The sequence below is a fragment of the Pogoniulus pusillus genome, chromosome 18 (assembly GCF_015220805.1).
Source record: "Pogoniulus pusillus isolate bPogPus1 chromosome 18, bPogPus1.pri, whole genome shotgun sequence".
In the NCBI taxonomy this organism is placed as follows: domain Eukaryota; kingdom Metazoa; phylum Chordata; class Aves; order Piciformes; family Lybiidae; genus Pogoniulus; species Pogoniulus pusillus.
In genome coordinates, this window is record NC_087281.1 from 4,202,268 (window position 1) to 4,217,527 (window position 15,260).

A 15,260-nucleotide genomic window follows, 5' to 3' on the forward strand; every position below is an offset into this window, starting at 1 on the left:
AAGGTAAAAAGGTAGTACAGAAACACAGCATTCCTCCCAGAAACCAGAGTCCCCAGGAGGGGCTCCCAACCACCCTTCCACCTCCTTTCCACCCCTCTACCTTATCCCAGACTTTGCCTTATGTTCAAGGTGAGTTTGGAGGTTTGGCCAGGGGGGTTAGGAAGTAGATGGATTATTCACACAGACAGCAGGTTAGGTTAGAGAGAGAGAAGTGCAGCCCCAAAGCCAGAGAGCAAACTCTATAATCTATGTTTGTGTTCTTGTTTTTATCCATCTCAGCAAGCCTATGAGTGCAGCAGACATCACCACAGTTTCCTTTTCACAGCCTATAATCCAATTCCTCTCACTAAAATATCCCAGCTAGGCTCAAACTAGCACAATCAGGAGGACAAAATGTGGGCTTCCTGTCTCCTTTCCTCCTTAAGGCCTAGCAAGCTAACTCATGCCTGGCAGTATTAAACACCTTTCAATGGCAATCCTCCCTTGCTTAGCAGATGTTGATATGTTATGGTGATGAGACGTGCACAGTCCCCATCTGCAGCACTGAATGCAATCTTAGCTTGTCTGGTCAAAGTGAGCTAGGAATTCTAAAAGGTTAATCTGCACCAGGGACATTCTCCATGTTACTCTTCTAAGCTCTGTGTTTTTACTGTGAATTACCATCCTGGGGCATGAGATACATGGTGCTCTTAGTGAGTACTGTTACAGCTAACATGCCTGTGAATTGTCATCACGAAGTTGAGTGTATTATTTAGGAGTGGTATAAAGCAGTCTTTCTTGTAAATGATTCTAAGACTTTTATTTAAGGATCTAGGCAGATTAGTAATTTTTCTTCCCTATGCTTCCTGTTTCTCCTTTCTATTGTCTTAAAGGATAATGCTATGAATGCTGAGGTTATAGAATCATAGAATCAAGCAGGTTGGAAGAGACCTCCAAGATCAGCCAGTCCAACCTAGCACCCAGCCCTAGACAATCAACCAGACCATGGCACTAAGTGCCTCATCCAGGCTTTGCTTGAACACCTCAAGGGGTGGCAACTCCACCACCTCCCTGGGCAGCCCATTCCAATGCCAATCACTCTCTCTGCCAACAACTTCCTCCTAACATCCAGCCTAGACCTACCCCGGCACAACTTGAGACTGTGTCCCCTTCTTCTGTTGCTGCTTGCCTGGGAGAAGAGGCCACCCCCTACCTGGCTACAATGTCCCTTCAGGTAGTTGTAGACAGTAATAAGATCACCCCTGAGCCTCCTCTTCTGCAGGCTGCACACCCCCAGGTCCCTCAACCTCTCCTCATAGGGTTTGTGTTCCAGACCCTTCACTAGCTTTGTTGCCCTTCTCTAAACACCTTCCAGCACCTCAACATCTTTCTTGAATTGAGGAGGCCAGAACTGGACACAGCACTCAAGGTGTGGCCTTACCAGTGCTGAGTACAGGGGCAGAATAACCTCCCTTGTCCTGCTGGCCACACTGTTCCTGATGCAGGCCAGGATGCCATTGGCTCTCTTGGCCACCTGGGCACGCTGCTGGCTCATCTTCAGCATACTATCTATCAGTACCCCCCGGTCCCTTTCCTTCTGGCTGCTCTTCAGCCACTCAGTCCCCAGCCTGCAGTGCTGCTTGGGGTTGTTGTGGCCAAAGTGCAGAATCCTGCACTTGGCCTTGTTCAATCTCATCCCATATCCCACTGGCCTCTGCCCACCCATCCAGCCTGTCCAGGTCCCTCTGCAGGGCTCTACTACCTTCCAACAGATCAACACCTGCTCCCAGCTTGGTCAGATTCATTCTTCCTAGCTTAAGTCATAGCCTGGCTTAAATCGGTGTTAGAGAATTGAGCTAGCGACCCTCTTTTTATAATATACATATGCAAGTACTTCCAAAAGTAGTTTCTTACTGATCAAACTTTGTTGCCTGTCTTAAGAGGAGATGAAATTCCTCTGAATGCTCCTCGTTTTCTTCATTAATGCTGGAGGGAGCATAGGGTGGCAAAGCGTCAGCTCAGTGTGCAGTTCTGGAGTCCCCAGCACAAGAAGGACATGGAACTGTTAGAACGAGTCTAGAGAAGGGCCACGAAGATGCTCAGAGAGCTGCAGCAGCTCTACTAGGAGGACAGGCTACAAGAGTTGAGGCTTTTCAACATGGAGGAGAGAAGGCTTCCAGGAGACCTTGGAGTGGCCTTCCGTATCTGAAGGGGACCTACAGGAAGGCTGGGGAGGGACTATTGACAAGGTCTTGTAATGACAGGATGAGGGGGAATAGGTTTAGACTGGAAGAGAGGAGATTTAAACAAGATGTTAGGAAGAAGTTCTTCCCAGTTAGGGTGGTGAGACACTGGCACAGGTTGCCCAGGGAGGCTGTGGCTGCTCCCTCCCTGGAGGTGTTCAAGGCCAGGTTGAATGAGGCCTTGAGCAACCTGTTCTAGTGAGAGGTGTCCCTGCCTATGGCAGGGGAGTGGAACTGAATGGTCCTTGGTGTCCCTTCTTGTGATGGTTTGGGTGTTCTCTGCCCCCCCACACTTTATAAATCACCCAGACTAGTTTCAGCCAGCTCTGGGAATATAAATGAAGCTATTTATTTACAGCAAGCAGATATTTACAGTATATACAGTTATAGACAGAGACATACAAGGTAAAAGGGAAACTTCTCATGGGACTGGAAGATTGTTTTGGTTTTACGATGCTTTTGGCTTAAAATGTGAGACACTGTAACTTACATGACATGGGGACCTTTCAGGGGCTTTGCCACCCTCCATGACATACTGAAACACAACAGCCCTCCCAGAAACCTGAGTCCCCAGGAGGGGCTCTCAACCACCCCTGCACCTTCCCCCTGCCCCTCTCAACCTTACCCCGGTCCTAAGGAAGAACGGAGGTTCAGCCAAGAGGTTAAGAAGCAAAGGTGGGTTAGGCCAAATGGAAGGTGAGGTTAGGGAGTAACCTCAGTCAGCAGCCCAAGCCAGGGTGAGACAAAATGGCCAGAGTGTTATCTAATGTTTTCATTTCTTCTTCCCAAACTCCTCAGCGAGACTTCTGAGGGAAGCAGACATCACCATTGTTTCCCTTTCACAGCCTGTAAGCTAGTTCTTCTCACCCAAACATTCTAGCCTGCTTCCAACTAGCACACTTCCAACCTAAACCATTCTATGATTCTGTATCTCTGAAATACCAAATTTGCACTGATGACTCTTGTCTGTACTGAAATACTCTGCGTAAAGAAGGAAAGGACAGAGATAGAAGAGAGGAGGAGTGGCTCATTCTAAATGTTTTCTACAATGAAGATAAAGATCTGCAGCAACAAACATCTCACATCTTCACAGAAGGTAGATGTGTCCATTTAATAGACAGGCTTTGAGTAAAGATTATAAACAGTTGCATCAGCATTCTTCAAAGTGAATCTTTACATTTATAGCTACATTCTCTTGCAAAACAAAACATAAAACTCAGCAGGGGAATCATGTGGATTGGTGCTGAAAACTACTCTCCAGAAGCAATTTAATTTAAACTTCTACCTATTCAGTAGCTATTCAATTTGATTCAGTTAGGTTGTTTTAGTTTCATACAAATGATACAAACTCATCCAGTCAGAACAGCCATACTATAAAAAACAGTGGGCAGAGATTCTGGAATTGAATTCTTGCTTTAGTCAGTGTCATGGAGGCAGAGAATTAATGTGGCCAAGTCAGGAATTATAGAAATAGAATCATTTTATTTTCTTGCAATCCTGCCCCCAAACTATATACAAAAACTAGTTTAGGTTTATTTACAGAATCAGTTCCGTTGGGAATTTCTTCAAAAAAGGATATTATAGACAAATTTAGGGATTTAGGAAGTCAGGAAATGGGAAAGGCTAAGCTATAAACACAGCTTTACCCCACTATCAATCAGGCTGAGCAGAAGATTAAGGGAACAGCAGGTCTTACAGAGGTGAGATAGGTATTCAGCACTGATCCCTTGCTGGATTCCTCTGCAGGAGCAGCCTTCTGACATTGCAGGCAATATTCAGTAGTGTATGTCCATGCAGCCTGATCCCAGGCGAGTGGCAGAGCTGCCAAACTCAGAAATGTCTCGAGCACTTTTTCCACGAGTGGGATGGTCGTGGAACGATGCTGCCTTCACAGCAGCAGGGGAGAGCCAAGCTGCTAAGCGTCCCCCAGTCCAGGAGGCAGCCAGGAAGTTGGCTGCTGGGATGGTCTCAGAGTGGCTGGCCCAGGTACTGCTGTCTCTCTCTCAAAGGACCCCAGGGCTTACCAAGCCTGCAGGTTTGCAGAAGGGTGCAAAAGTGGAGAGAAGCATCCAAAAGCAGGGACAGGATAAAACCAAAAGCCGTGCAAAAGGTAGGAGCTGTCCAAAAGCAGGGACAGTCCAGTCAAAGCAGGAACCTGTCCTGTTGGGCACTCTTTTAAGATAGGGACCCCTCAAGGCAGGATCTCTCAATGCAGGAACCTTTTCCCATTCCCCTTGCTCTATTTATGCTTTTCTAGCCAAAGTGTCCATTTACCATTTTATACTGGGCACTAAACCCAGCCAAGCGTCAGCCTGGGCTCCCACATGGGTCAGCCCACCTATGAAAAGTTGCCTTTTGTTGTTTCCCCTTCAAGCCTGCAGGGCAGGGCAGGGAGAGCAGTTTTTGTGCCTCTTCTCCCATTCAAACCCACAGAAGGAGAGGGAGAAGAAATGAATTTGAGTTATCCCAGGACAGTGAGCTTTAACTGAAAAAAAACCCTGAGTTCTCAGTGAATAGATTGAATGCAAAGGCTAATGTTTAAGTTTGTTGCCTCTTAAGAAAAAGAATGCTAAGTTTTAAATTTAGTCTTATTTTTATAATGCATGAATCTTCAAGGGTTTTGTTTGTAAATGTTATCCCTGAGATACCATCTGACTACAAAAGAGAGGAAAAAGAAAAACCATAATAATATGGGTTTCAGTAAATTCAGTATGGTTTTAAGTGTTTAAGGTGTTGAAGAAAAGCCTGGATGAGGCACTTAGTGCCATGGTCTGGTTGATTGGACAGGGCTGGGTGCTAGGTTGGACTGGATGAGCTTGGAGGTCTCTTCCAACCTGCTTGATTCTATGAAGTCAGTTTGAACTTTAAAATGATGAACTTTTTACATACCATCTATGAAGCTGATGCCTGCAAGATTTTCTGCTTCGTATCACCTTGGCAACAGATGATTTGCATTGGTGTTCACTATGGCTGAAAGAGGCAGGAATTTACTTCAGTTGCTCAGTGAGGTAGCCCGTGTAGTGTAGGAAGGTAATGTGAAGTGAACTGAGAGGCTGCAGGTTTCCTGTGTGCAGCTAGTGCAGTGGCACCAGTGCCCTTAGGTCTGCAGCCAGAGTGGGTGTTGGCTGTGCCATGTTCTGGTTGCACACACCCACGCACTTCAAGGTGCTTTCTGAGCTGATTTCAGCAAATCACTGATGCTCTTGTGTTGCTGCTGCTCCTGCTGCTCAGAAATGTATGACAGCAGTTCAGCAAATTATTTGCCTCCTGAGTCTGAAGAAGAGGTAAATATTAGAACTCAACTTTGGAAGCTCTAATCACTTTGTTTAACATCTCCTCCATAGGTACCGCAGCTTAAAACATTTCAACTATGACGTCTGTCAGAGCTGTTTCTTCTCTGGACGTACAGCAAAGGGGCATAAATTGCATTACCCAATGGTGGAATATTGTATTCCTGTGAGTACCAATTGCCTGCAAGTTCCTAAGGGGTTGTGTTTCTGTTATTTGTGGTCAACAATCTTTTCATAGTTGTTTATCACTCAGATATTTTGCCAGGATTTCTTTGTCATGTGTTGAGTAGGCTTCTTGCCTTTCTCTCTGGAGGTCATCAGGGGCTGTGGTAGTGCTGCTGATTTTATATGGGCCACCTTTGCATTCTGTATAAATGAGTACAAATCACTTCTGTAAAAGCAAATCTGGAGTATTAGAAGTATTTGCACTTGGTGCCATGGCCTAGCCTTGAGCTCTGTGGTAAAGGGTTGGACTTGATCATCTATGAGGTCTCTTCCAACCTTGGTGATACTGTGATATTTTTATACTTGCACGTGCACACTCTGTGAGGGTGAGAACATGCCATTTTCACTGTTCTGTTGCATTAGTAACTGCAGTGTTGTCTTTAATCATAGAATCATAGAATCAACCAGGTTGGAAGAGACCTCCAAGATCATCCAGTCCAACCTAGCACCCAGCCCTAGCCAGTCAACTAGACCATGGCACCAAGTGCCCCATCTAGTTCCTTCTTCAAGACTTCAAGGGACGGTGCCCCCACCACCTCCCTGGGCAGCCCATTCCAATGCCAATCACTCTCTCTGTGAAGAACTTCCTCCTAACATCCAGCCCAGACCTCCCCTGGCACAACTTGAGACTGTGTCCCCTTGTTCTATTGCTGGTTGCCTGGCACAAGAGACCAACCCCACCTGGCTACAGCCTCCCTTCAGGTAGTTGCAGACAGCAATGAGCTCTGCCCTGAGCCTCCTCTTCTGCAGGCTGCACACCCCCAGCCCCCTCAGCCTCTCCTCACAGGGCTCTGCTTCAGGCCCCTCACCAGCTTCGTTGCCCTTCTCTGGACACCTTCCAGCACCTCAACATCTCTCTTGAATTGAGGAGCCCAGAACTGGACACAGTACTCAAGGTGTGGCCTGAGCAGTGCTGAGCACAGGGGCACAATAACCTCCCTTGCCCTACTGCCCACACTGTTCCTGATCCAGGCCAGGATGCTATTGGGTCTCTTGGTCAGGTGTCCTGGGTTAGGCTGGATCCCTCCCCCGGTGGAGTAAACTCACTGCAACATGGATTTCTTGGAAAGTCAGGGAGAATGAAATTGTGTTTCTTAGAGTTTAAACTAAATACTATAAGGAGAATAAACCACTACAGAAATATAATAACCTTAAAGAAGTTGGGGAAGGGATCAAGCAGCAGTGAAGCAGCAAAAGCAGCAGCAGCCGAAACAGCAGTGGGGGAAGACAGCAGCAGGTGCAGCAGCAAGAGGAAGGTCCAAGCTGTGCTTCCAGACATAAAGCTCTTGATGCTCCAACGAGATGATAGTAACTTACCCATTGTTACCATTCAGTGGCCTATCCCTGCAGTGTTTATTTCTCCACTCAGCGCTTCCACTTCTAAGTTTCTTTGTTCTGAATACTTTTTATGTCTGAGCTAGCAATGTAGCTCCAAAGGCTGTATCAGCATAGTCTTTGAGACTTAGCAGCTGAGCAATGTGCTTCCCTCTAGCCCTCACCCCTTCAGTTTCTCAGCTGATTTATGTGATCTGTTACCCATTTGCAACTCGTTACACTCTGAGCTGAGTTGGTTAGTCTTGAAATTGCAGCTTGACTTCACTGCAGCAAACTGAAGTACACACATGGTTTAGGATCAGTCTCTCCTTTTGGTGAGAAGTTGATGTGAAATGCCTCTATTTGAGGTCAGAAAAGGGTAACACAATGTTACACAGTGCAAACACAGATTCATAGAATCAGTCAGGGTTGGAAGAGACCCACAAGGATCATCTAGTTCCAACTCCCCTGCCATGCCCAGGGACACCCTACCCTAGAGCAGGCTGCCCACAGCCTCAGCCAGCCTGGCCATAAACACCATCAGGGATGGGGTCTCAACCATCTCCCTGGGCAATCCATTCCAGGCTCTCACCACTTTCATGGTGATGTAGCAGTCATAAATAGAATTATTATACATTTGATAATCTAATTTTTGTGGTCTCCTGTCTAGTGCCTGTATCAAGGGATGTGAGATGCTTTTTAGAAGTGTTTTGAGTTGCTGGTTAACTGCATTCTAAAGTGTCAATTTAAACAGTAATTAGAGGGATAAAACACCTGCCTCTTTACACTGAATCCTGTGCCTCCCTAATGGTACCTAGCTAGCAGCTGCTTTAAAATGCAGCTAACATCATACCTGCATATGTATAGTCCATGTCTCTTCTCCCAGGCAACCAGCAACAGAACTAGGGGACACAGGCTCAAGTTGTTAGGAGGAAGTTGTTGCCAGAGAGAGTGATTGGCATTGAAATGGGCTGCCCAGTTGTGCCAGGGGAGATACAGGCTGGATGTTAGGAGGAAGTTCTTCTATGGTTAATGTTTGTGCTGTTGATGTGTGGAAATAGTCAAGATACCATGATGTAAAGAAGGATACAAGCTCTCTCTTGGTTTTAATTTAGTAAATAGATTCTACACAATGATGGCTGGCTAGTCTGTTTCAAAAGTGAAATGTTACAGTGCATTTAGTGCCATGGTCGAGTTGACTGGATTGGGGTGGGTGCTAGGTTGGACTGGATGATCTTGGAGGTCTCTTCCAACCTGCTTGATTCTGTGCTGTGATTCTATGATATGATATCTCTCTTGACATGATTTTGGACTGGATTGTGCAGTGTGGTTGTATGTAAAAAAAACACAGAAGAAGTAGCTGTAAGAGTTGCATCTTAGTTGAATGCAAATTAAAATAGATCTTCCAAAACTGCTCAGATTTCAGCAGTGTTTACTGTCCTCAGTCAGTGTGCAGTCATGTTGGTCTTTCCAAGGAACTAGGTCAGGCTGTCATAGCAAATAAAGAATAGAGCAGAGGAGATGTCTAGCAGCTCAGGAGACATTTATTTCTGCAGTGTGTGGGCACTAAAACTTTCATTCCTTGGCCTTGGGATGGAGTTCCATCTGCTGAAGTTACTGTAGCATGAGGACAAGTAGCCCTTTGGGATTCCTCAGGTTTCTTGTTTGGATGATGCAGTCAGTGGAGCAGACACTTTGAGAGAATGAATTTGTGAGCTTGCCCTAAATTTAGCTGTGTTACAATTCAGGTAGTAAGGAGGTGACTGAGTCAGTGCATCTGACCAGTACCTGTACAGTGGCCACCACTTCAGTGGTTGGTGGTTTTGACTCTGGAATAATACAGATAGTGACAGAATGCTGTGGGAAGAGATCTAGTTACTTGAGAAAATGCATGTGAGAAGCTGGGACATTGTTATTCTGCACCTGAACTCAGCACTGGTCAGACCACCTTGAGTACTGTGTCTACTTCTGGGCTCCTCAGGAGAGATGTTGAGATGCTGGAATGTGTCCAGAGAAGGGCAACAAAGCTGGTGAGGGGCCTGGAGCACAGCCCTGTGAGGAGAGGCTGAGGGAGCTGGGGGTGTGCAGCCTGCAGAAGAGGAGGCTCAGGGCAGAGCTCATTGCTGTCTACAACTCCCTGAAGAGAGGCTGTAGCCAGGTGGGATTGGTCTCTTGTGCCAGGCAACCAGCAATAGAACAAGGGGACACAGTCTCAAGTTGTGCCAGGGCAGGTCTAGGCTGGATGTTAGGAGGAAGTTGTTGGCAGAGAGAGTGATTGGCATTGGAATGGGCTGCCCAGGGAGGTGGTGGAGTTGCTGTCCCTGGAGGTGTTCAAGAGCAGCCTGGATGAGGCACTTAGTGCCATGGTCTGGTTGATTGTCAAGGGCTGGGTGCTAGGTTGGCCTGGATGATCTTGGAGGTCTCTTCCAACCTGTTTGACTCTATGATTCTATGTGCTGCTCCAATCTCATGATAAAGTTTCCAGTTTAGGTATAGAATGGGAGACAACGAGTCTTTTGTGGCACTTTGTAAATACAGACCTCTATGTTAGATACTTTCTGGGGTTTTATTGTTACTGTTTTGATTTGGTTTTTAAACAAAGCCATTACTGTTAGCAATAATTTTTTTTTCAGCAGAGCCATTACAAGGTTTTTTCCCTCTGTGGAGTGAAGTCACAAGCTTCGTGTGTTTAAATGCACTGTAAAGATTGCTTTCAGTGGCTAGGGGTATCCCTCTTGTATCTGGCAAACTGATTTAGCATTGTTAGTTTTCTGAAAATCTTAATTTGTGTGTTTTGTTCAGCTTAAGAATCATAGAATCAGTCAGGGTTGCAAGGGACCACAAGGATCAGCCAGTTCCAACCCCCCTGCCATAGGCAGGGACACTCTACCCTAGAGCAGGCTGCCCACAGCCTCAGCCAGCCTGGCCTTAAACACCTCCAGCCCTTGGGCCTCAACCACCTCCCTGGGCAACCCATTCCAGCCTCTCACCACTCTCATGCTCAACAACTTCCTCCTAACCTCCAGTCTGATTCTCCCCACCTCCAACTTTGCTCCATTCCCCCCAGTCCTGTCACTCCCTTGAGAGCTGAAATCTCCCTCCCCAGCTTTTTTGTAGGCCCCCTTCAGATCCTGGTAGGTCACAAGAAGGTCACCTGGGAGCCTCCTCTTCTCCAGCCTGCACAGCCCCAACTCTTTCAGTCTGTGCTCACAGCAGAGCTGCCGCAGCCCTCTCAGCATCCTTGTGGCCCATCTCTGGACACGCTCCAGCACATCCACATCCTTCTTGGAATGGGGGCTCCAGAAGACTTGAACCTGTTTCATTTTTCCTCTGATTTAGAAAGTAATTGATAAGTCTGATGCATTTATTGCTGAGAATTTGAAGTCTTGCTGTTCTTTCCAGCAGAAGAGAATTTGTGTCTGCATTATTGTTATTGTACTCTATTTCAGGACAGTAACCCAGCAATTTTAACATCATTAACATTTCAGAGCTCTTCCTTTGTTGGAGGTCTCCGACCTCCAACATTCCTTGTCTTCCTTTTGAGGACAGCAGCAGCACTGTTCTCTCACTGCCATTAAGCAATGTTCACTTTGATTTCTTTTGACTTTTTAAGACCACATCTGGGGAGGATGTTCGAGACTTCACCAAGGTGCTGAAGAACAAATTCCGGTCCAAGAAGTATTTTGCGAAGCACCCCCGGCTCGGCTACCTGCCTGTGCAAACCGTACTGGAGGGGGACAACCTGGAGACGTAAGCTGGGTTCTAGAGTAGTGGCTCCTAGGCTCACTGCCTTGTTCCTTTGAAAGCAGAGAACTCAGCAGCAGCAGCTGTAGAGCCTTGCACTGCATTCTTTTCTCTGAGTCGTTTTGTGTTCTTTGCCAAGGTTCAAGGGGGTTGAAAAAGTAACACATTTTGTGCTTGGGTTTTTTTTTTTGGTTGAGTGTTTTGGGACTTTAGCAGATAATGTTGGAGGGGGCTCTTTGCAGAGCACACTTTGATAGGCTTGAGGATACTAGACTTTGGAACTGCACTGCCTATTTGGTTATTTCAGAGTCCCTGGAATTAGAAATCTCTGAGATAATTATGTTCCTACCAGCTTCAGAAGTAATTGGTGGCCTGATAAAAGAGAGCACTCTCAGTGTCTCCAGTGTTACTTGTGGTGCTAGCAGAAATACATCTTTTGCTCACTTGGTAGTTGTCAGCAAAGGATACTGTTGAAAGAGCAAAATTAAGATGTGTTGACAGGGTGCTAGAAGTAGTTTCATGGATGGACTCTTCTTGACATCCTGGAGTCTGCAGTACTCCTGTATTGTCTGAACACAGCACCGCTTGGCTTGCAGCAGCAAGTACGAACCTTCAACACTCATGCTCCCCTTGCACAAACAGCTCAGTCCCATTGTCCATGTTCTGGTTTTGTGACTGAAGGACTGTGCATTTCTTTACAATGAGCAAACAAAACCTGCTTATGAGTGGTTTAAGAGACAGGAGGAACAAATCTGAAAACTGGCATTGTTGGTCACCTGGATTCTAAGAAAGCAACACAGCTCCCAGTGTTAAATTGCTGCTCACCAGGGCACTCTTAGCTAAATTGTTACTCACCAGGGCACTCTTAGCTGCCACCAACACAGGAAAGCAGAGCTGCTTTGATGTGATGAGAGGTTGTCAGTGGTGCCAGAAATTGAAATGTTAAAGCTGTTATTACAGGCCAAGGTAAAACTTTCTTTGTCCGGTCAAGTGGCAAATACACAGATAAATTGCCAGCATGATGCTGAGGGAAATGCTAGTATTGGTTCTTTCCCATTTGTGTGTCATTCCTTTAAATCAGAAAAGTAAGAAGTATTTAAAGAAACTAAAAAAGATACTCCAGTGTCAGAATGCAATACAGTATGTATTCACAGGCTCACAGGGTGTCAGGGGTTGGAAGGGACCCCAAGAGATCATCGAGTCCAGTCCCCTGCCAGAGCAGGACAATGCTATCTAACACAGATCACAGAGGAACACAGCCAGACAGGCCTTGAAATTTCATCTCCAGAGAAGGAGACTGCACAGCCTCTCTGGGCAGCCTGTTCCAGTGCCCTGTGACCCCTACAGTAAAGAAGTTCCCCCTTGTGTTGAGGTGGAACCTCCTGTGCTGCAGCTTACACCCATTGCTCCTTGTCCTGTCCCAGGGAGCAAGTGAGCAGAGCCTGTCTCTCCTCCTCAGGAGAGACCCCCAGCCCTCAGATGTTTATAAACATTTAATAAATCCCCTCTCAGTCTTCTCTGCTCTAAACTGAAAAGTCTCAGGTCCCTCAGCTTCTCATCAGGCAGTGCTCTCCAGTCCCCTCATCATCCTCACAGCTCTCTGCTGAACTGTATTAAGCAGATCCCTGTCCCTCTTCAACTGGGGAGCCCAAAACTAAATGCAGTATTCAAGATGAGGTCTCACCAGGGCAGAGGAGAGGGGAAGGAGAACCTCCCTTGATCTACTGGACACACTCTTCTTAATCCACCCCAGGATCTGATTGTTTTTATGCAGAAGGAAGATAAGCATTGATAACTTTGACTTATGGTAGGTTTTTTTGGTTGTCAGTGGTGTTTATCCCCCCCCAATTTATTTTGGTAGATATATTTTCTAGTTAGCTAACAGTGAAAGCTCCAGTATTTGAGCAGAATGAAAATGAACTGACTATGGTTTACAAACTGCAATTCAATCAATAACACTCATTTGATTTTTCTGGGGGGGGTTTAATTTGATTTGATTGATTTTTACTTAACAAAATGAAGTATGTAAGTCGGTCTCCAGTCTCTCCCTGCTACATGGCAATGGCTGTTGCTCTCCTCTCTACATCAATTGTTACTGATTTCAATAATCCAGGAAGGATGCTGATTAAAGTATTTCCTCTTTCTCCAGTTTTCTTTTGCTTAAATGGCACCAAAGATTTTGTTTCATAGATTTTTTCTTTCTGTCTCTCTCTCTTTCTTGTTTTTATCTTCCTTACAGTCCTATCACTCTCATCAGTATGTGGCCAGAGCAATATGAGTGAGTATGCACAACAGCTTTGTGTATTGTTTGGTTTTGTTTAGCTCAGTTGGGACTAATGTGATGTGCATGAGCTGTGGGATGTGGCTGTCCAAAGGAGTAGCCCCATTGGCAGTCTTTTTATTTAACTGCTATCAGTCTAACTGTGATGTGACAGTTTGGGTATTACTCCCCCCCACCTCTTATCACCCAGACTAGACTCACCTGAGCTGGAAGTTAAAGAAGGAAGCTGTATTTACAGCTTAGCATAATATACAAGCAGATATACATAAATATATCCAGTTACATACAAATTAAAAGTAACACAGGAATACAGTACCCCTCCCAGAATCAGTCAAAGTCCCCAGGAGGTCTCCCTACCCAAACCCCACTTACTCCTCCCTCTTGCCCTGCCTTCAGGAATAACCAGATCCACCCACCTATATCTCACATGATAAAACTAGAGATCTGAGGTGAGATGGCAAAAGAAGGATGACAAGGAGGTTAGAGGTAAAAAGGGTTGGGTGGATTAGAGAGTTAAAGGCAGAGTCAGCCACAGAGAGCAGACCACCAGGAAGAAGTCACAGCCCCAAGTGAGAGCTGAGCAGTGTGTGAGCAGTGAATGTCTTACCTATACTTTGACAAGTTGTGTTTCTCAGCAGAAAAACTGAGAGATAGAGATTGCTGTTGTTTTTTTTCTTTCTTCTCACAGCTAAGGATTTAATTGCACTCAGTAAAAATTAGCCTCAAAGCAGCTTTTACTAAATACTTCCAACATAAAGTTGCTGAATTGCTTTAGACACCACTAATTTCATTGTATTTGTTTTTAACCAGTCCTTCCCAGTCTCCACAGCTCTTTCATGATGACACACACTCCAGGATAGAGCAGTATGCTACTAGGTAAGAGGTGCATTTTTTCTCACTAGTACACTGCATTTTCTCATTGTTTCCTGCAGATTTTAACATGCTCTATTGGCCTTTATTTATTAAAAAGAACTAATGCTCTGTGCTCAGATGTAAGTCCAGTGTTTTGAAATAATAGCTTCCCATTACAGTCATATTAAATGCAAAATAGAGGCAATAAATCAATGGCCTGCCATACAGAATGGGAGCTATAGCAGAATGACTGTGTGTTCTTTCTGAAGTGTGCAGTTTCCTTTTGTCCCTTCAGTCAAGAACTGGCTGCAGGGCTAGGCCTAGAGAGTGGTGGTGAATGGTGCCACATCCACTTGGCAGCTGGCACTAGCAGTGTGCCCCCAGGGATCAGTGCTGGGCCCAGTCCTGTTCAATATCTTTGTTGATGATATATGGACCAGAGGATTGAGTCCAGCATCAGTAAGTTTGCAGGTGACACCGAGCTGGGAGCAGGTGGGGATCTGTGGGGAGGATAGGAGAGCTCTGCAGAGGGACCATGGCAGGCTGCATGGGTGGGAAGAAGCTAATGGGATGAGATTGAACAAGGCCAAGGGCAGGGTTCTACACTTTGGCCACAACAACCCCAAGCAGTGCTACAGGTTGGGGACAGAGTGGCTGAGAGCAGCCAGACCTGGGGGTGCTGGTAGAGAGCAGCTGAACATGAGCCAGCAGTGTGCCCAGGTGGCCAAGAGAGCCAATGGCATCCTGGCCTGGGTCAGGAACAGTGTGGCCAGCAGGAGCAGGGAGTTTACTCTGCCCCTGTACTCAGCACTGGTCAGGCCACACCTTGAGTACTGTGTCCAGTTCTGGGCTCCTCAACTCAAGAGAGATGTTGAGATACTGGAATGTGTCCAGAGAAAGGCAACGAAGCTGGTGAGGGGCCTGGAGCACAGCCCTGTGAGGAGATGCTGAGGGAGTTGGGGGTGTGCAGCCTGCAGAAGAGGAGGCTCAGGGCAGACCTCATTGCTGTCTACAACTACCTGAAGGGAGGTTGTAGCCAGGTTGGGTTGGGCTCTTCTGCCAGGCAAGCAGCAACAGAAGAAGGGGACACAGTCTCAAGTTGTGGTGGGGGAGGTCTAGGCTGGATGTTAGGAGGAAGTTGCTGGCAGAGAGAGTGATTGGCATTGGAATGGGCTGCCCAGGGAGGTGGAGGTGGTGGAGTCGCTGTCCCTGGAGGTGTTGAAGCAAAGCCTGGATGAGGCACTTAGTGCCATGGTCTGGTTGATTGGCTAGGGCTGAGTGCTAGGTTGGCCTGGATGATCTTGGAGGTCTCTTCCAACCTGCTTGATTCTA

General features: G+C 46.4%; 1 protein-coding gene across 1 annotated transcript in view; it reads left to right on the forward strand.

Moving 5' to 3' along the window:
- The window catches only part of UTRN (utrophin), a 481,902-nt gene that overhangs the window by 437,327 nt on the left and 29,315 nt on the right, over window positions 1-15,260 (forward strand). The window contains exons 66-69 of the mRNA XM_064158262.1: window positions 5,567-5,678; window positions 10,665-10,801; window positions 13,035-13,073; window positions 13,887-13,952. Coding sequence (XP_064014332.1) covers window positions 5,567-5,678; window positions 10,665-10,801; window positions 13,035-13,073; window positions 13,887-13,952 — 354 coding nt within the window. The remainder of the gene's footprint in view (window positions 1-5,566; window positions 5,679-10,664; window positions 10,802-13,034; window positions 13,074-13,886; window positions 13,953-15,260) is intronic.